The sequence below is a fragment of the Acanthaster planci genome, unplaced genomic scaffold (genome assembly GCF_054643075.1).
Source record: "Acanthaster planci isolate LZ-2023a unplaced genomic scaffold, COTS_SCS Contig83, whole genome shotgun sequence".
In the NCBI taxonomy this organism is placed as follows: domain Eukaryota; kingdom Metazoa; phylum Echinodermata; class Asteroidea; order Valvatida; family Acanthasteridae; genus Acanthaster; species Acanthaster planci.
Genome location: NW_028257705.1, coordinates 36,985 through 58,993, shown reverse-complemented (window position 1 = coordinate 58,993; position 22,009 = coordinate 36,985). Strand labels below are relative to the sequence as shown.

Here is a 22,009-nt window from a genome sequence, read left to right as displayed (position 1 = left end):
TGTGCATTGTTACTTTTATCAGATGGGTGGATGTGACAAAATAGACAAGATACGGAAAGGACCTGCAACGCAGAACACGCGCGCGCTGGCGTCAATGTCCATTCATGATCCGCCCTCGCTTTCACACAAAGCGCCCGTGACCTGCGCAGTTGACGCATTATCCCATCCACAGCCTGTCCATTAGGATCGGCAATTGGACATTGGGGGTGATGCTTTCCTTATAAAAGGGTCAGAAGCAGAAAGCAGTAGCGTCAGTTTGGCTTGGAAGACATACAGTCCCGTCGACTATTTGTGATATTCCTTTGCTATAGGAAGGCAGTTATCAACACGATTTGACTCAGTTATTAACTCTCTCAAACGGAAGTAGCTAACCCTGCGCTTTTTGGCTTCAAAAACATCGCTGCATTCACCACGAGGGCCTTCAGATAGGTAAGTATTAGTGCTATTTATACGATATTTCTTTTTTAAACTTATCTTGTAGATATCAGAATATCAAAGATTACATAATGTACAAGCACCCAGGCGATCTGACACTTAGTACTTATGAAGGCGTCACCAAAATATAACAAGTATAACTTGAATTAATGACTCGACCAAAGTTCGACTCGACTCAAGTTTTTCATGGAAGATCTGAATCAAGTGAAAGTTACTGAGACTGTAGTATACCAAAATGAAAGTAAACTTTTTTGCGAAAAACTATTTGCAATGATTACAGTGCCGGTTTACAACGTTCATGTCATGTCTTATTATCGTCAAGAGTAAAGGGTTTGACAAAACGTAGAAACCCAGAGGTAAATTTTAAAACACCCCAAATAACTCTCTCTTTCTTGTTTTTACATATTCTTTTGTGTTCAAATATTTGTGACTCGAATTGACTCCAGCTAAATACTTGGCTCGACTGGACTTGACTTTTCGCCCATTGACTCGACTCAACTCAATACGTTATACACTGACTCGGCTCGAGTCGAGTCACAAAAATAGTGACTCGTTACAACTCTGGCCTAAACACATTTTGCGGTAATGTATTAAAAAAATACACCGAGACACTTTTGTGAGATTCTGACAATTCTGAACCACAGGTGCAGATATCGTGCGAAAACTTTGATTCAAATTTAAACGAAGATTTCATTTTTCTCAACTATCGGCCTGGCCTATGGCATGAAAAGTGCACAGGGTGCGCGAAAAGCGCGCTCACCTGTAGACCGTCAGTTATGGTGGGTAATTTACAACCAGTCACGGTGCAGGCTGGTTCGTTTCATGTCACGCCTTTTCACGTAGACCAACACTTCGTTGTCGTTCTCAGAAGTGTAATGAACCCTGTAGGTGCACGCGTCATACCATACAGGTTGCGATTTGGCGCAAAATCACCTCTTAACTCATGTGAACAGATTAGAAATGGTGATAGTCAAATGTGAGTAGAATATTCCCGGAGTTGTCCCAGCATAGCCTGTGTAATTAATTTATATTAGTCACATAGCGAAAAACCATTAAACGAATCAGAATCAACCAATCAGAGAGTAAAGCCATTCCGTCTTTGGTACTTTCCCCAATGATGAATTTTCATTTTATACTGTTTGGTTTGAAGAACGTTTAAGGAGTGAGAAGGATTTGAAAAGGTGTGCTGTATTCATTTAAACCCTGAAATGGAAAAATATTGTATGGAATTATGGTAATTTGGCGTTTTTCTGTTCTTTGGGCGCAACAGCTTACTGCAATTAGCTATAAAACAGTGGAAAGATTAATCAGTCACTCCGATGCATTACGACAGGCTCTATGATGGATTTCCCCCACTTTTTAGCTACGAGGTTCAAGGCACAAAGTCGCGGCACCTTTAGTTCATTGAGAACACGAAACTAGATGTTGGAGTTATGAAAATTAGGCCTAGGATAATTACACGCCTCAGCACTCCCTGTGAAATTACCTATCCATAATTAAACGTGACAGGGAACGTTTTGACGTCACTCGTGTAAAGCAACACTGATTGGAATGATATGCTGCTCTGCCTGAATATCCAAGCGTCCTGTACAGCGGCGTTTTCATTTCTTTTTTGAGCCGCCTTTACTGGGTCATTTTTGCAATAGATATTGATGGGGTGTTGTCGATGTGCGGTCATTGTGCACCACAGTGGCGAAAGTGCGGTTTTTTTTTCTATAAACGAAATAACTATGGACCCGTCATCTCGAAATTATGTGCAGAGATATGGCGCCCGTGTTACGTGGTATTCTGGGATTTCCAGATTACCTCTTTTATAAAAAAAAAAAAGATGTACACGAGCAGTGGAAAAAATGTTTCCCGACATTGCACTGTTTTGCACGATTTTTTTGTCCAAGTGCGGAGAAACTACAAGGGAGGCGGGTTAGATTATAAGCTCGAAGGAGCTGAACACACTTTTAAAAACAAAGATCCGACTTCTACTAAGTCAGTTATATGTACGGGCGTCGCTAGGATGTTTTCCAAGGGGCTCAGAGTACTTTCTTCGGTGGAGGAGTCAAAGCACTCGTTAGCATGAAACTGATTATCATTAATATTGGAAGGTGGTCAGTTTGAAGGTTTTTTAAGCAATTTATGATTTTCATCTAATTTTGTCCCTTTTGTTTCTTTTGCCTTTTCTGTGTGTTTCATTTCCTGTTTTTATATATTTCATTCTTTTTCCGGGGGGGGGCGCTCCCCTGCCCCTACGAAACCCATTGTTATGCACTTAGTTTAAATGATATCTCAGACAAACACGAAATGTGCGTGACTAAAGTGATACACAAACGTGTAGTTACTATTTTGTTCAGCTTAGATGATGTGTTTTCCTGTCTTTGGGAATTCTGATGACTATTAGTTAGTGTTTCTAAACAGCTGCAAAATACACCCCCTTAAAAACACAATAAGCTCCAATGATCTCCAAATCCCAAGTGGTGTTACATCAATACAAGCAGCATTTCCCGATATTAATTGAAGGTGTATTTTCCTTTTCTTTACTTGAGACTACACGAAATTCGTTCTTTAATATAGCTTGCCTTTCTGTTAACAGGTTTCTTGGCAGATATCATCGTCTTTTACTAGTTTAAGACTGTATTTCTTCGCAACTTATTCATACTATCCGGATATGCTACTTGGCTCACAGAGGTCTGAACAATACGCGGAAGGGTACCTCGAATCATGCCGGGCACGATCGGCCAAATACACACTCGAAGCAATGCCGCTTCCGTTGCTCTGCCGCGAAATTGCGCAGGTCTGAAAGCTCCTCCTTCGGGTAACCCTGGCCGGTAGGCTAAGTGCAAAACCCCCTTAGATGCGCAGGCTCCTTCCTGTGCCGAACGGTAAACGACAGAAGTAAACGCTGGATACGCTGAAGAAAGGAAAAATCAGACGTGGGCAACAAGACAACGTCGAAGACTCACACTTCCGGTTGTATGTTGACCAAACCATTAAAAGTCGACTACAAAATAAAATGTGGTACGCATTTTAATGAGGTTCGGGGTTTCTGACAGGTGGTATGCCTACATGAAAGCAACCCAATCCGGACTGCCTTTGAAATGCAATTTGATAGTATTTCTGAAGTACCAGGATCGGCTTGCATTACGGTCTTTGCGTGGTAATAAAATAGTTGCCCATTTTGGCGTCACAAATGTTGACTTTGACCTGACTTGAACATGGCTTGGCAGTTGCAAATAAACAAAACACTTTTCAGTAGATTCTTGCTTATGCACACAAAACTCAATTTTCACATTTGTTCACCTTTCATTATTTTAATTCCCTTTTTAAGCCACTTCAAAAGGGGAGAAGTCTTATAACAGCTGGGTACATATATTTCAGCTACGTTGATTCCACATTTTCCAATATTAATTGTATAAAGCATTGTGATCAACGCAAGTACTTCATTTCTTTTCTGGGATGATTTAGAATCGGTGGCTGACTTAATATCATCACTTCCTTTTAAACTGTATATCTCCGACTATTAAGGAATAAAGAACATGTAACAAACAAATTTATTGTGCACGACTTCAGCCATTAACTGAACTTTAAAATGTCATATTCGTGTTCTAAAATATCTCCAAACCATGCTTACAGGCCATCGATGATTTTTGCTCATAAGTCAACAATAAGAAGCCGAACCTTCATCAGCGAGTGATTCGCCTCCCCCCTTCCCGACCTGGAGGCAAGGACTGATCAAGTACCACTGAACAGTCGGGTTTTTCAATTCGCCTTTCGGGGGGAGTGGCTGTCTTATTCTTCCTGAGTGTTGTTGAAAAAAAACAGTATCAAAAAGCTGAGAGAAAAATTGCACTAGCATGGTAAGGTTGCCTGAAGTTTGTTTTGTTTCGGGATATAAACTTGTCCAGAAATATCTTTTCCGCCCCTTTCCGAAGTGCATGCCCAAGTCGTAAGTATGATGGAAGAGAACCCACGTTATCTTTGAAGATTGTTTGATAAAGCTGTAATTTCCTTGGTTGTCGCCTGACTGAAGCTGGGCCAGAGATTTCTGACACGTGAAAGCGGACAGAATATCTCCTAAGACGAACTTGTAATTGTGGAACTAGAGAGTAGATACCTCCTGCAGGCAACGCACATCTTCCTCGGTGTCTCATTCCCCACAATCTAGCCCCATGCCTCAAAGTATTTCCCTTCTCGCAAATTATGGAATTTATCCGTTCCCATTTTATCTGGGAAAACAAGGCGGAATTCTTTGAAACATATTTAGCGCTGTACTTAGTAAAGCCTTCCCTGTATTTTATTTTTTTTTCGGCTTTTTTGCGAGAGCCATTCAACTGGAGGCTAAAACTGCATATTTATATTAAAAAAGCACAGACATCATTGATCGCCTCGACCTACTGTAATCTCAGTTGGGGATAGCCGAGATACTGCTGAGATTTCAAATAAGATCCAACAATTTTAGCTCCATACTGTCCCACTGACTTAAGCAAATCTGTTTTATGGATCATTGCACCTTTGCTCGAAGACCACGAAGAATTCTTTAAAATTAAGTAGAAGGGGGAAAGTCCTTTCCTAACTTAGGTTTGATAGCATTCGAGCATGCATCAACAATGCAACACCGCAGTGTCATGTTAACACCTTTGGAATCGATGTAGGAGTAGAATATTCCATTTATTTTGAGAGCTGAATTCATCAGTTTAAAGTTTTTAGACTGTATGAGAATACCAAAAGAGGATGTTTCCAACCAAATTTTCTCCCTTCAGGACAGCGTTTGTGAAAGGAAGAGAAATAAGAAAGCCATTGCGTACTTTCTCCTTATCAGGGCGTCTCAGGGGAAATGATTTCTTGAGCGAAGGAAAAAATCATAATGCCCCTTCCATCTTGGCATGCTCTTAGAGCCTAAGGGTATTTCCCTTACAAACAGGCAAAGAAAGTCCAATTGAAGCACACGTCTTTGAGGGTAGAAAGCCTGTATTGGGGAGCTGGTGGGGGTGGGGAGAGTTACTGAACCTTCTGTCAACCTACTTGTTTTTTGTGGGTAAACACATTTTTGGAATATATAAAATGGATTTGAATTATGCAGCTGCAAAGTTTCCAGAGAGGCGGTTGTAAAAATCCTTGGTGTCTCTTCCATCTATCTATTTATTAGCGAGCACTAATGAAGCGAATATAAGAAATCTTTTGCTCGTACGCGGGTTTCCTAAATGTTAGATTCTGAATTTTGGTTTCCTTGTCAGCCTTATATTAATATATCTCTATACGTGAGCACGAATCCAATTCACTTAAGAAATCATTAATTAATGTGTGTAAATCCAATCGCTACTTCTGATTCATTCCGTTGTTGAGAAGATAAGTATTCAGTATTAACAGTGAAAAAAATGCCTCAACCCCTTAACATTTCGACCATGAAGAGAAAACAGTTATCTGATATAATGACTAAATTCCATGAAAATCTCTATTTTTAATATCTAAGGATTGCCCTACCTTTATTTAAAAACTAAATTATGTCAGTCATGTGCTATATCTTTACGAGAAATTTTAAACTACTTGTCATTTAAATACAATCTATGGGGAAGATACTATGGGGACAGATGTATTTGATAACAGTGCTTGTTTTTCCTTGGGCAATCCATTACATTTAAAAATATATAAAAATAAAAGGAAATCATGGACGCTTTACTGAAAATGGATTTAATGCTTCACTGAGACAAGAAAATTCACCTTCAGAAGTTGTACAAAATCAAATGGGAATTTGTCAAACAAACTTGGAAAATAAACCAATGTCTAAATTCAGATCACTGCTTGAATTGGAATTGAACATATTTTCATTGCCTTGGAGGTAATTAACATTATTCATCTAAAGATGAAGGAAAGAGCAAATGATTACCATGCATAATTTAGTTCCACGTTTTCTTATCTCTTTCTTTTAATTCAACGTCATTTCTCACCTTCCTATTTTTGGAAGAAGTGTAATGAAAACAAGTGAAACCCAGGATTAAATAGTTTAGAAGGTGAAAAATTACTTCTGTGATTCAATTTTTTTTTTAAACTAAGAGCTTTCGAGATAAATGCGGAACTAAGATTTCATGATACATTTTTGGATTGTCCCAAATTTCAATTTATGTTTTTTGGGGAAAAGGAAATATTCTGTATCTAATAAAATTCAATTAAGTATGCACCACTCATGGTGTTAGTGACCAAGAGTCGTGGTGTTTCACGGACGTTATCACTGCACAGCAAATCCTAAATGTGCCCAGCCGGTTTATATTTTCCATCTGTTAAAAGAAGGGCCACGTTAAAATAATATCCAGGATTAACGACTGCATCAGCCGAGGGTGGGTGGGGAAGATGGAGATTGATCGTCCCTTAAGGCCGCGTGTTGACATCAATAACAAAACGCCAATACGCATGGGCACTCAACCACCGCAGTAATCAAGATTTAGATGGGAAAAATGTCACTTTAATAGACCTCTAAATTACTGAATTTATCTCTTGCCTGCCTGGTGTAATATGAGGAACATGTTGTACAATCAACTATAACAGAATAAGAGGTTAACACGAATTACTACTTTGTTCCTGTTCCTTCACCCAATCCTGATATCTACTAATGATCCTCCTTGTCCTTTTCTTCATAGGTGATAAACAAAAAACGCTTTCTAGTTTAGGCAAGGTTGGTGTTAAAAAGGGGAATGGGCTATAAGTCGAAACAGAGCACGCAGTTAACAACAAGTGCATATATTATGCGCGTGGGCATTAGGCAATATTGATTCTGTTTTTTTTTTCAGGGCGGTTGCTGCATTAACTGTTTTCCAATCACTCGTACTGGAACTAACAACGCAGAAAGTTTGGTATGTGTGCATGTGTGTGCTGGGAAACTCCAAAGAGTCGGCCGGGAAGACAGTCCCACAAGCCTGTCTGACCGTGATATCGATCCACCCACGCGGAAAAAAAATTCGAAACTCCTCTCGTTCTTGCAACCTGTCTCTCAGACCCCGCGCGAGTATCGTTGTCAATTGTTCTGCTCGATTGAATCTTATAATTTCATTTCGCGTCCAACCGATGCTGTGCGCGGTTACCTTGATGTCTGATAAACGTCTCCTCCTCTTACCGCTGAAGCGAAGATGCAACGGCTTCGCATACACGCACCGAGGCAGTTCGTGATGGAGATATACATCTCTTTTTTATTAATTGGACATTTGATAAACTTAAAGTTTGAGGAAGTAGGCTATTCTCAAAGGAGCAAATGGTTAAGTATTAAAAAGACTCAAGAAAAGGAAGACTCTTATGTAATTATGTTAATTGTTGAGAAATATAACCAGTGTGCCACAAATCAAAATCATGTTCACGGTAAATTAAACTTGTCATGTCTGGAAGTGCCTTCTGAAGAGACAAACAGAAAAAAGGAAGACTTTCATCTTACACTGACAAAGTTTCAATGGGAGCAAAATTTTCTCGAAAGTGAGTCCAATGGTATAAAAAATAAATTATCAGGATCACCTACCTACACAGGAAACGAATAGACCCACCTAGGTTAGTGTGGTTAGAATTTTATATTATGACATGTTTAAAAACAATTTGGAGCTTAAGTTAGAGTATATTTGAGGCGTAGATTAGGCGTAACCAAAACAAACAAAAACTGTACAAATAACAAAGATCAAGAAAACCAAACTTACCAAACGGCATGACTTGTTGACAACGCGGTGATAAAAATAAATATAACTCGGCGCTTTCGGGTTAATGCCAACTTTGTTTCCCTAACATTTTGCAAGAACCGCAAGGCAGCTGTCTCGGATTGAACTTATAAAATCGCAGAAAAGACACCATCAAACCGCAAAAGACCCCGTCGTTGATGTTCACCAACCGTTCTTATTAACAAGGTGGCCAAAATTTTCCATCTAGCCTTTCATCAGCTTAATTGTGTACCCAAAGCATGCAACAAAAGACCAACGATAGTCACTCCCTTACTTATTCTTCGTCGTTATGTGCTCCAGCGGAGCATGAGTGATAGCATTTCATGGCCTCCCCATCTAGAATCCGTTGAGCTGTAATTTTGCCTGTATAATAATTGAATGCATTTTCAGCTCACGGTCTCTCGGTAACTGAAAAACGAGGGCCCAATTCCCCATAGTAGATTGAGAAATTAGCTGGTAAAGCATCTATGAGTAGCATTGGAACCCTTGAACTGCATTAATCAGACGCTTTTGACTAGTCACAGAGTTACAGATGAAATGATGAATTGTATAATTTGAACCACTGCCTCTTTGGCAAACCATACATTTACCAAATACTTTACTTTGTCAACGGCAATCATAAGGGAGCAAGTCCTTTCCTCTAGTACTCGGCTTTATTCTCCACTACTAATCCTTGTTTTTCAACCTGTAATTCTGTGAAGACTGGTATCACCTTTTCAATGCCTGAAACCATTAAGATTCAGTTTCAAAAGCCTGACTTCTTGGACATTTACAATCTCTTAAATCACCATCCCTACGAGCCATCCGGTCGGGCTACAAGTTGTTAGCTAATAATATATCCCCTTTCCCTCACAAATTTATGGATTTACCTGGATTCTTCCATTCCCTTGTGCATTGAGTCCAATTAGATTTAAAAGCTCGGCTGTACATCAATTAGATCGAAAGCGCTGTTGAGGCAGCTGAAATTTCAAAGGACCGCGGCGGTGGATAGCCTACGAACGACGTGACATCGGACGACAAAATACAGAGACAGGAAGCCGTTATTGCGTGCATTTCTCTTGTGACGTTACATAAAGATACAAGGTTGTTTAATCACTATTACAAATCAGCTGTCTTGCATTAAATCGCAAAATCCTCAGTCGGAATGTCTCTTGGATTTAATATCAAATGTTCAGAGGTTTAAACTTTCTTGGAAAATGAAATTGCACAGAACCCATTTTAGTCAATGATATTCATTGGTCCAAATTGTAACCAGTACAAGGCCAATTGAAAATGTCTTTGATTATCGTAGAATGCAAAATTATTAAGGTACCAAACGCAATGCCTGACATTAGATCTGTGAGGTAAGCTGCATCAAACTAAACATCTGGTTAAATTCGCAGGTGTGTGATTTGCATTTTAGCTACATAAAATTCGAATAGTTGTAAGGTACTAGGCTAGTTTTTCTCGCAGTGCCATGGTTCAAATATGGGGGGGGGAACTACTGAAAGAATACAACGAGCAATTTCTACTAGATTTGGTGTCACGAAAGGCAAACAAATGCAATTCACTCTCTTTAGCGTAATTGCACCTCGCAGCGTGGGTCATTGCAACTGTCGGGTGAATTGCTCATTAGTGGAGTGAAGTCTGTTTGCAACTGGATGAAAAATGACAGCTTGATAATGTCACAGGAATGATTTGGAACATCGGCAATAGGGCATTTCAGGGCCAAGTAAAGTAGAACTGATCCAGGGTTCAATTTTATCGGGGAAGATGCGTCCGTAATAACGCCACGGGCACACCTTATGAAATACCAACGACAAGAGGGTGACATTTTATATTTTCTCTCGAGAGATGAATAGTACCTAGATGTAGAAAAGAAGAAAACAAACGCAACAATGTATAATCAAGTCAAACTGTATTGCACTGTCGGAAGTCTATTAAACCTCTTGTTGTATTTTACTTCTATTTAAATCTTTGCCTCATGTTGCATTGGCAGGACGACCCTTCTACACGTAAGCTCTTTTTATCTGCTTCAATGAAAAGAACAGTAGAAAGGACCTACTGAATTGAAAATTCAAACCAAATTGATTCAATTTTAGATAATGGAGCTTTTTCCCAATGTAAGGGATCGATGTAGTTTCAAAGCCCAGCAACATTCAACAACTATTTAAAATAAATCGAAATTTATCTGTAGTACTACTGTCTGCCCCGTCTCGAAATGCGTTACTTTGCCGACAAAGAGAACAGACGTCATGTTTGCCAACTCCCAAGGTCAGTTATAGTGCTGACGGGCCTTTGAAATAAAGGATTGTTGGTACGGCTTTATATGAATTGAATTAATACCGGGTCCGTGTGTCTTTTACTTGACGAAAATCCTTGCATTTTTATTATAGCTTACGTCGCATTAAGAAGTCGTCGCGTAAACATCAAGTCATCTGTGATACACCTTCACTAGGAGAGTAACAAATTAAACACAATTTTAGGTTTCGAGCTTAATTGGAAAGATAAAGTAGAACAGACCCTTTTTTTCATAACTCGCTTTATTTTGTAAAGATGAAAAAAGCAAAGTCCGGAACTAGAGATTACTGTCAATTAATGTGTTCTTCGATAAAGATACTGATAGCTCTCAAGAGATGTTAAAATGGAATAAAACTGTTTCATGGCTCACATGGAAGGTTAAGCATGGTAGTGACTGAGTCGTTAAAAATCCACGTACATTGCCACTAATGGGATTTCAAGCTATTCATGGTGACAGACAACTAAGGTGGAAAGCTTGCGGTAGCACCATGCAAGGATACGACCTCTTTGTGAGTCTGTATGGTTCTGAAAAGAACCGTGAGGAACTCAACGTTTCGGACAGTATGCTCTTTCCGTCGTCAGAAGAACCACACAGACTCACAAAGAGATCGTATCCTTGCATGGTGCTACCGCAAGCTTTCCACCTTACATTGCCACTGTTGAGCGATATAGGCAAACATGTTTGTACCTGCCACATTCCCTCACAAAAACTATTGGGTCTAGTTCATGATCCACACCAGACCATCTGGTGTTCAATTATGTACATCTCAGCAGCTTCGCTCGCCCAACCCGACCTGGGTTGAACTGGGTTTCTTTACCTCCAAGTACCGCCCTTAATCCCTTTAGTAGAGGCACGAAGTCCATGAGGTGGGAAACCCCGCTGCTGCATGATCTCCTGGGAAAACTGTCGAGAACACTGGCTCCCTGATCACTTGTTGCAGGCGCGAGCCTTGTCAAAACAGATATAATGGCCTCCGTGAGATTGCTGGGTTGCTAACCGTAAACTGTGTTGCGAAACGTGCGTCCAGGACAAACACTCGAAGGGCACGCGCGCCTTGCTCAGGCAACAAATTCTCATTAGTGAAAGAGCCTGATCCGACCCAGACGAGCCTGAACTGAAATAAATGGCAAGATTAATCTCTATGAAAGAGCAAATTAACAACAAGCGTGTAACCGATGAACTTCCTCATCATAAAAGGGCTTTTCCGATATACCTTTTTAACTCTTAATTTGGTATATGGTTGTCATAGATATGACCTCCTTTCAAACCGTGTTTTCACTTTGGAGTCCGTTTGGACTTGTCAGGTCACCCAAGGCTTCAATTTCAAGCAAGGTATGGTAAGCATCTCCGTAGGTCTCAGATTAACTTTTTTCTTTTTATTCAAAGGTTTAACGGGTCAGACGAAGGAAACACTAAAGACACCCTCAGGACAGCGCGTGTTCAAATATTTGATACATTTTTTTTTCCATCTAATTGTTCTTCTGAGAAAAAATATTAAAGGTGAAGTGCAGGTAGCAAAATTATCGACAAAACTGTTATTTTTTCTTTATACAAACGATTTTTGAAGTGTTAGATGGAAGAATTGTTTATAGTACATACAGTCTGCTTTACCTAAGATTTTTGACCCTGCTGTATCAGCCTCTAATAACGTCTCCACCCTTATTAACGTCAATAGGGATGCGCCAGCGTCTGATCTTTCACGCCAGAGTGGTTTTAATCTGCTGTGTAATTACAGCTTTTCGATAGTCGCATCCGACCAAGAATGGGCTTTTAAAAACAAGGTCTTCCTAGTTTGTAATTAAGAACCGACATATAAATCAATTCATATCTTCTTTTTTTTCTAAATTTGGCATAATTATTGTTGGTGTGTTTTAGCTTGTCAGGATATTTATATTAATACGTGGCACTCTCTTGCTCAAACAGTGACTCGCTTCAAAGGAAGAGGACAGGGAAAGCGTAAAACAAAAGGTGATTGATCCTAACTCATGATTACGGCAAACACGTAAAAAGAGTTCACTGATCGACTCTTGATTGTGGCGGCTCCAAATTTGTCTCACCACTTCGGAGACAGATAAAACGAGGCTTTAAGTGTTTCTCAATAATCGTTGCTGCTCCGTTTGGTCTTGTTGAGACGTTGCGATTGGTGAAAGAGTATAAAAAGGTCGCCTCAATGCTATTCAAACGCTAAAACAATCCGTCTTTGAAGAATACGATGGCAGTTATCTATCTCAACATAACACAGTAGGCCTACTAAGTTACCAAACACGTTCTATACTTTGGACCAAGCAACTTTACCGCTGTATCTTGCAAAGCCACTGCCATCACTAATTTATCTTTTAAACTTTCATTCAGGTCATTAGAATGGGTATTTCAACTACAAAACTGTCAGTTAATAAGAAAGCCGTATGTGTTATTCGATTTCTGCTCCCATAGGCTTTGGAAAGATTACCGTCAAATTTCTCCTGGGGTGTTTGATGGTGATCCAAAAGTAGGAATCTCATGCATGCTGTATGATGTTTGTCCTGTAGTACCCTGGACAGTTGCCACCACCGTGTCTGTCAATGTGTGTAATAAATACTGAAATGCAGCATGGAATTCCAAGTTCACAAGTTATCTTCACTCAGTAAATGCTTTTAGTACATTCGTTGGAAAGGGCCACAGCATCTAATGAAAAACGAGGCCTGATGCATCGTCGCCAGCCGGTCATCAGTTTGGACGAGTATATACTTCAACTAAGACAGGGAATCTTAAGAAAGTAATGTGTGACATGATCGTTGAAAAAAATAAAGACTGGGAATCACCATCGACGCATTTCTGCCAACGTGCAGGCTTATGCCGTTCAGAGGGATCAGGAAGCACATTACCTGCATCATTATGGCATTGCTGCGTAAGACAACTTTTATGTCTAAACGTTACTCGAAGATTCCATAACAAAAAAATCTGCAAAACAACTAGGCCTAGACGATTAGATTGCCTGTACGATAAAGCCATTCAATATAAACACAAGGCGGTTTTAATGAGTGATTGCTTTGTATATCAGCATACTGAAAGTAAACGAGGTATGAACAAGTAGGTCAGATGTCGTGTTTATTACCTTATTTTCCAGCTAAGATCTCATTGTCAACGTCTTTAACAAGCAATCTTTATAAGGAATCTTGAAGTCAAGGAAATTAAAGTGCAGCAAAGCAGAGGTAATTCCGATAGCTGTATCAAGGAGCCCCAGGCGACGGTTTGACCACGAGCTTTCAGTGGCCAAGTGGGAGACCGAGTTGTGTAGACCACATTGAGTCATCATGGAACAAGTTGGGGTGCCCCGTAAACGTGGCCGCTGACAGGTCAGCGATAGTTGATGACATTAGCACAGAGATTTATATTTCGCTAAAAGGATTCCTGCATAGCAGTGAGCCCGCTATGGTCCTCCAGGTCTAACTTGCTATGATACGCAAGTTTTTAGCACAGCTGCCAAAATATTTTTTCATTCAGTGTTTATTTATGCAATTTTAGGCAAAACTTTTGTCAAAGTGGGCTGATTACCTGTTGGAAATCAGAACCACGCTGCATTGTTTCAATCTATTTTTGCGGAATTCAACAGCTCTGATAATTAAACTGGCATATTCATGTTCAGCGCAGCATAATACACCAGATGCTACCGCGGATATTTCATTCACATTTCAAAAAGATTTTAAAAACATACACAATTCACTCTTTATTATTATGCTGTGTGCATATTTCTAGTACCAAAAGACAGCTCCGGTTACTGGTTAGGCCTATATTTGCCCTGAAGGGCCGCTGGGAGTTTAAGGGTATAATTCAGATCCGATTCCATAAGCGGTCGCTGTTAATTCGAGTTTACACTTTTCCGTTCCAAGTTAACACTCCTGAGTCTTGGCACTTCTCCCAGCTAATAACGCTTTTCAACTCGGGAAAATCTGCAGAATAGCCGCCGGATATGAACTGGGTCAGTCTGGGTAGAGTCTGGCCTTATAATTCGAGAGAGCGGCGCGACGACAAAAGACCCGCGAACTTCTCTGGTAACCCTCCGATGAGACAAGATTTGCTCTCACAACGAGGCAAGGAATTCTGTAGGCCCCGTCTGCTTGCCCAATTGAGAAAGTTAATCCTCATCGATGTTTGCCCAGTTTCCATTTCGGGTGGCAATTTCAACGGCTTATTTATCGTGATCCAAGTGGTTTTACCCTGAGGCTGCACCCTCTGGTCATGTCACTCTTTGCCTAAGCTTTACACATACGACGATCTTCCGGAAAAGTTAGTATTTCAAGACTGCAGATTGCATGTCTGTGTTCACCGTAAAGATGTAAAGTAGTCAAAGCCTATCTCATATTTTTTCTATCCCTTAGGTTTTATATAAAAATCATATTGAAATAGGAGGATATGGGACTGTCAGGGATCTATTTTATATTTTAAATGTACCAGTTAATTTGTGTATTTATTTGAACTCCAGAGCAAGTGAGGTGCATTAACTAAAGGATTTTAAAATCCGATTTGTACAAAAGAAACCATCTCCAAGGTGATTCAAGGAATGACATTCGGTTGAATATTCACTCACGGATCATTGCCAAAAATTAAAGCACAGTCTTGACGCTGAATACCGTCGTCAAGAGTCAAGTATTATTTAGATATACAACTTTTCTTCCCACGGTTATGGGGCCGTTTGTAAATTATGGATGAGGTGAACGTCTCTACCTGAAAGTTGAGGCCGACCATGGACCTCTCATTTCAAATGTCTGCAGGCGTTTTGAAATCGACTTAAAAAAATTCAACATATCATAAATGCAAACCATCTTGGCTAATCCTCAAATCCATCTTTAATTGCCATTGTCTTCATGAATTTTCTCAACATTCCTCCCGTGAGCTCCATGCTAAGAATGAAATGGCGGTCAGAAACTATTCTTCGATTCTTCTCTTAGAAGATAAAGCCGTGTTTTACAAACACAGAGGACGAGGAATTGGGGCTCCCATTGATATCTTTTGACCAACCTAAGACATCTACCTCGGCGGAGCGTTTTGAACAAAGCATGACTACTGAAGACAGGAAATCTTTTACTATCTTTGCGTGTCTGTCCTCAATGAGTGTGGTACAATGCATGTGAAGTTCCAAATAAACACCACCATGCTTGTGTCAGTTCGCTCAGAGGGTTGATACGTGAGGGCATTGCCCATTCTATTTGTCAACGAAAATGAGACGAGAGAAGGACACAAATTTGCTTAGTTTTTTGCCTGTCAGAGCCGGCCTCTGCAGCGGAAAGTGCTGACAAAGAGGGAACTCTTGAGGGATCATCGGATTACAGAGAAAGGAAATTGGATAAAATATTGGTAAAATCCCCATGGAAGCTAGAGGCTTTACTTTTATCAAGGAAGCCTTTAACTGCAACCTAATAACCGGATAGTCGTCGGATCTAAATTAAAATGACCGCATTCTTTTCTCAATAATGATTCCATTATCACGAATACTTCTACAGTGCTTAAGGTTTGAATTGCAAATAATCGGAATTAATGTATTTTTCGAAAAATGAATGATACTTTATTTCATCATCTAACCCTTCATGAATTATTTAACAGCCTTTTATGAATGTCACTTTTTTAGAAAAGTAACGAAATATCATCACGACTATACCAGTGATGATCCTTAAGAGTCATTTCAGGTAATTTACTTGACATATGTGACCATGCTCATGAAATCGTTGTTATATACTTATAAATATGTGCAGGATGAAAAGACTTGGGGTGCAAGTAAACAAAAGAGACATTTTCTAATCCATATGTAACTCGTTGCCATGGAAACAGCTCATTTGGTGTGTCACTTTGAATTATCATCCTTGCCTCTACTTAAGGAAAGAAATTGTCGCTTTAGGTGCCTTTGTGTGCACCCCGAGTCCTTTCATCAAAGAAAGTATGTAAAAAAAATGATTTTGTGATCGTGGACGCACGTGTCAAGTATTTACGTGAAATGACTCTTAACAAACAAGATGTGAGCGAGTTGTCAATCAGGCGCATGCATTCCATAAAGTTGAATGGACAACAACCCAACCACCAGAAAATGCCCTTTTGTTGAATATTTCAAGACGAAGAATATTCAGGTAGAATAATTCAGCAGTATCAAATGACTCACCGAACGTTGTGGTAATGGGAAGCTAAGATGTAAAGCGATCGCAGTGATGCTTTGAAACGAGGTGGATCTCAAAAGATCTCAAAAGCGCTAAGCGACGAAAAAACCGCAAATGAAGCTATTCGGGTTTCGGAAGAAAAAAGAGTTGCCCTGCTGTTTTCTTTTTCAGTAAAAGGGGTATGTGAGTATAGCACAACTTTTCCCCATTTAGATCAAAGGCCTTTTGATCTTAGTGAGCGACAGCCGCATTTAAACTCTTTATGAAAAGGGTTTCTTTTCATTTTTTGCCATGAATTTCACAGAGACTGCCATCGGAAGAGCATTTTGTTTCAAGCTTGATAAAAAGCATAACTGTACCAAAGATATCTTGGTCAGAAACATTAACATCTATTATTTCGATCTGTTAGAATGAGTTCTGTTAAAGTTGTAGTTCTCTTATTGGATGTTAGGTTAATTTTCTTAAGGCCGTCCTCAAGCAGCTGGATTTTGAACGAAAATGTTGTGTTTTTTAATGATGAATTTCTGGCCTGGTTTTTTTTTATTTATTTAGTTTTCTTTATTCTCTTGCACAAAAAAATTCCTCTAGCTGAACTTTGGTCGCAAAATTGCTAGGATCGGAGGTGAAAACGAAATGAACTGCAAGTTAATGTGTGGGAATAAATGAACATTATTTATTTTTCCCGGAATGGGTGCTTGGGCAATCAAACGCGACAGACCGCTTGGGAATTCTTGATTTACGCGCAGCCTGGAGGGCCAGACAAGGACCCTTGATGTCCCCTTCATTCCTTCCGACTTTCCACGGCCGAAGGAGGGTGCCATCAGCGGGCCAGAGTTGAGTGGCTGGTTGGCATGCCAAGTCCTAATGCAGGGTGTCTTTTTTTCCTACATAGGCCCTTCGGTCGCAGGTTATGGCTAGTGCACAAAACGGCTTCGTGGCCAGTGCAGCACGCGCGCTTTGCTGCCGTGATATCACGTTACGCGAGACCACACAGCCACCCTGAATTTTCCCAGGTGCTTGTTGCTTGGAGAGCGCAAAAGGCCAACAAAAGGGTCACTTTAGTCTAAAGTCACGGAAGCAAAGGGGATTAGTCCAGTCTGATTTTTAGTGACCTTACAGAGTGCGGATGATGGAGCGCAGGGCGAAAATTATGATGCGTGACTTTTGCCTTTTGCTTTTTACGAAATAAGCTGAAAGTCACGACTATGTACTTGTCTGAGCATTATGAATTTGCACGATAAAATAAGAAACAAGTTGCACTTCAGTATTATGAAACATTTTTGGATCCAAAAGTAAATACTGCAACTCAGTGGTATGATTCCCTTGGATGAGTTGGACATTAAGTTTACGCATTAAAACAGTTTTTACATTGAGCAGGTCCTGCGAGTTGCATCGAGGAATAATGTAGGATATACGAACTTGAAAAAACTTGAAAAACTCTTCACGCGCATATTTAACTATCGGTATGTCTGTGGCATAGATATCACAGTTTGCTTGAACTGAGTAATTTCTACAATTTATCTTAACCATTTGTCCGAATAGGTCTTAGGATTTGGTCTTTCACAGTATAATTAACAAATCAGCTACTCAAAATGAAGTTGTGAAAAGAAAAAGAGTTTGCAAATAGCGACGGCTTTCGGACAGTTCTATATGAAGGTTGCCCTAAATTAAACTATGCCGGAACCATTAAAGATAATGATGTGACTGACTTGCATACGTATTTCTTATCTTCACGATAAAAATGAAGTCTTCCTTGTCCTTGCTAAGACAACCACGACGCCCACTTAACCGACGCCCACTCAGTAGAAAAATATTTAGGTTTTTTCCAACAAAATCGTTACTGGAGCTCGAACTTTTTTTCCCATTTTGGCGAGTGGCGTGTCCAGTCCTTCAAGGGTGCTTACGAAAAGGCGAGGCAAACACTCAACCATTCATGCACAATCGCGTGGGGACGTTCGATACTCCACAGACGGTTGCGTCACGGCCTTGCTGCCGACGAAATTGATAACCTTCTGATATCGATCCCAAAAGCAGTGACGGCCATTAAAATAGCGAAGCGCAGATATTCACTGCGCAGGCGCGGCGCAATTGCCTAGCAAATGGAGAGCTAGCACAAGTTGGTGGAAGATTAATCTGTCCTACATCTGAAAAGAAAATGTAACATTTAAGTTCACTTCATCACACTTGTCCAGAGGATGCTAAAGATTTTCCATTTTTCCAACACTGTCAAAATTATCACTTTCCTCAACAACGAGGACAAGCCGTATTTGTCCGTTCTCGCCCTTTGGAGATTCTAGAGATTTAGATGTCAGGCATAAATGTCAATGTAATGTGCAGTAATTTCCAACCCAGGTCAGTTGATGTTTTAGACAAGGGAATGGGTATTAAAACCCCAAGCAGATATTTCTAGCGCCCAAAGCCAATAACGCTGATTACAAATGCCAAAAACGAACAGTGGTCGCTTATTATCTGTAGTTATTATCTGTCAATTTCCTGTGTTAGCTATGTGTTTATCTTTAGGTACTCGAGAGACTGACAACTTGTGAGAAACATCAGACTGTAATTTTCTTCGGGATGACAATGTGGTTGCATGGCCGGTCTGGCTTGACGAGAAAAAGAATGCTCTGATATAAGATATCTCATACTCGAATTGGCATTCACTCGTCCTTCTTGACACAAAGGAAGGAGTAAGTAGTTGGGCGCACACGGCCACGATGAACGACATCCATCGGCTCATTCTTCTCCTTTCCCTGGGAACGATTGCCCTCCTCCTGTGCCTACCAGCTTGTTCCGATGCACAACCCGTCGGGAAATTCCAGTTCGACCTCGACGAACTCCCCGAGGCCGGTCTTGAGGACTGGGGTTGGAAACCCCCACCCCTCGTTCTCACCAGACAAAGGGTCCTGGAGAGACTAGCTGATCTCGCCATGTCCCGATCTGGATCAGGCCCAGGTGAGAACCTCGGACTAAAATCATCTATTGGATTCTCCTAAACCGTATCAATACAGAAAGGGAGAATTTTGCATACTGACAAGTTTTACAGATTGTCCAAAATGATATAACACTCGTCATCATAACAGGTTCAGTCATCCTCCGAACACTTGACCAGCTTTACATTTTAAAAATCCTGTGGACCTTTTTATACTTTAAGCTTTTAAACACAACATGGTTTAGGATAATGATGTGTCACAATTTGTAATGACTGACTGCTTGGATATTGCAGCTAGTTCAAAGGTGTCGTTTTCACTCTGTGTACAGGTTACACGCTTCCGAGGAAAAGGATTGTGGGTGGTGTAGGACTTCGCTTCTTCCCGCTGGACAGAGTGGCCATGGATGAACAGCTGAGGAATGATTGGGACCTACTAGCGCGAATGGAGAGGAACCAGGAAACATTCGAGGACATTGGCCGCAGGAGATAGAAGCCAAAATGGAGCACAGGACCGACGGTTTTACGTTTTATTTTAAACCGGTCAGTTTCAAATTAGGACTATCAGAAAAATGATAAACAAAAAATGATAAAAATAAATGACCTATTGCGGTGGAATTCCATCAACGCAGCTTATGAATTATTGTCCAACCATACCAAATGGACGTGGGACGTGCAAAGTCTGAGACAAACCAAGTTCTACACACAAATTCCACAGGATTGTCTAAGAAGCGTGACTAACTCACAGTTACTGAAATGGTAACACTCTCGTGCGCTGGTGGCATACGCGAGCGTCTTATACAGTTTCGTCATTGTGTCTCGTCAAAATGAAAGCGCTGTTTAATTGCGGGTAACTGCAGTTGCCAAAATTTGCTCTTTGCCTTTCTATTCAGTTTAATGTTCCAATTTTCTATCCATATCTAATTCAGATCTATGGCCCATTTGGATCACAAGTGTATGTCAAATAGACTCTGGCAATTCAGTTTGTAATTTATAATTACACACGACCTACACACGATTCTTTACCACACCAGGTTCTACAGAACACAACCAATCACCCTCCTGACCCTGGCAGGTGTAGGCAAGGCTCACTCAGTGGTGCCTAGGGGGGGGGGCTCGGGAAGCAAGGGCCCCACCCGACGTTGTCAGTTTCATAAAATTTCAGTTCCCTGTATAGACTTGACGATCATACATTCTGCTAATACAGTGTTTCACCATTGAGATGTTGTGCCTTAAAAAAAATTTACCAAAACTTATGTACTTTTAAGACTGCATTAGGATTTCTGAAGTATTTGGATAAGGCAGTAATTGTCTCATAAACCAGTTTAAAACCACGGAATACAGGCAATTACATTGCATTAAACTGGTAAACATAAAAACCCACTCAAAAATTCAACGCAAAACAAAAATTCGACACTAATGAATCTTCTTATTTCTGCCTTTTTTTCTCTACCTTGTCTTCCTCTTCATCCAGATTTCCTCAAAAACAACAGTACAGGCTGAATTAATTAAATACGAGGAGTGATCCACTACTCACTGCCGTCACGTTCCGCCATGTCAACAAGCTCCCCCTTCTCAACACCTTATAGTCGAAGAGTGTATTAAACGCCTCTTCAACCTGCTCACCTGACACCCCGACTCCTTGCCAGTTATTTGGTTTTTACGTGAAAAACGAAGTACCTTCATCGTAGGTCCCCAGTCGGATCCCCCTCTCGGTTCACGGGCATTTTGATTCAGCGGAACGCTCCCAAACCCCTCGGGGACCCTATCCGCCGTTACATCGACTGCCTTGTGTACATATGAACGATTTTAAACATTTTAACAACACAATTTCGAGTCTGCGAGTATGGAAACCATCAAAACTGCATCGTATTGTGTGTAGATATATAGCGGTAATATCCAAGACGGTTTCTTAATGTATGTTATGTAATCAACTGTACAACTTTCGGTTTCATTTATCGAAGATAATAGTTTTCTGGGATCTCATAAATATGATTTGTTTTTTTAAGGACAGACTGAAAGAGTTAGTTAAATTCTGTTTTGGGACACGGCCTTAATCGGCAGTGACCCTGACGTAGGTTGCAATACTGGTTATAGTTCGATTGGCAAGGGTCGTGGTGTGTTCCGAATGTAATTATTTGGGGTGGGGGAATCTCGATGTCTCTGTTTTTCCTCTTTATATGGTGTGACACTGCCTGATTTTAAAGAGAACGCCTGAGAACTGTCATTTCAAGATGGACTAAATATTTAAACAAAATGTTGTTGAAGTTGAGAGGTGAGTACATTTTCCTCTAGACCATTCTCCACTGACGTTAATTTTTAACTTCGGCAATGTATACTCTTAGGAAATTAACACTCCAATAACAATCGGCTATTTGCTTTTTCAGGTACAGCCTGTTTTTATTTTGTGTCTTTTGGTTGCACAGAGCACTGAATCAAGGCAGGCAGCAAATATCCAAGCGCACACTGTGGTTAGTGGGAAGGACATTCTGAATTTCGTTTATTGCGCATCAAATTTTTAAAAAAGGGATCCCAAAATGCTTGGGCATGGTTTCACAGCTCA

The 22,009-nt window shown here is 40.4% G+C and overlaps 1 protein-coding gene across 1 annotated transcript; it reads left to right on the top strand.

Moving 5' to 3' along the window:
• Window positions 1-228: 228 nt before the first annotated feature.
• On the top strand, window positions 229-21,379 carry LOC147795304 (uncharacterized). The gene is made up of 4 exons (XM_087132100.1): window positions 229-429; window positions 19,202-19,472; window positions 19,779-19,989; window positions 20,921-21,379. Exons 2-3 carry the CDS (start codon window positions 19,235-19,237, stop codon window positions 19,937-19,939), a joined length of 399 nt encoding a protein of 132 aa, XP_086988226.1. The 5' UTR covers window positions 229-429; window positions 19,202-19,234; the 3' UTR covers window positions 19,940-19,989; window positions 20,921-21,379.
• The last annotated feature ends 630 nt before the right edge of the window (window positions 21,380-22,009 follow it).

Coding starts and splice junctions, on each gene's coding strand:
- LOC147795304 (XM_087132100.1), top strand. CDS start 19,235: ATGAACGACATCCATCGGCTCATTCTTCTCCTTTCCCTGGGAACGATT. Junction 19,473..19,778: donor CCGATCTGGATCAGGCCCAG/GTGAGAACCTCG, acceptor CTCTGTGTACAG/GTTACACGCTTCCGAGGAAA.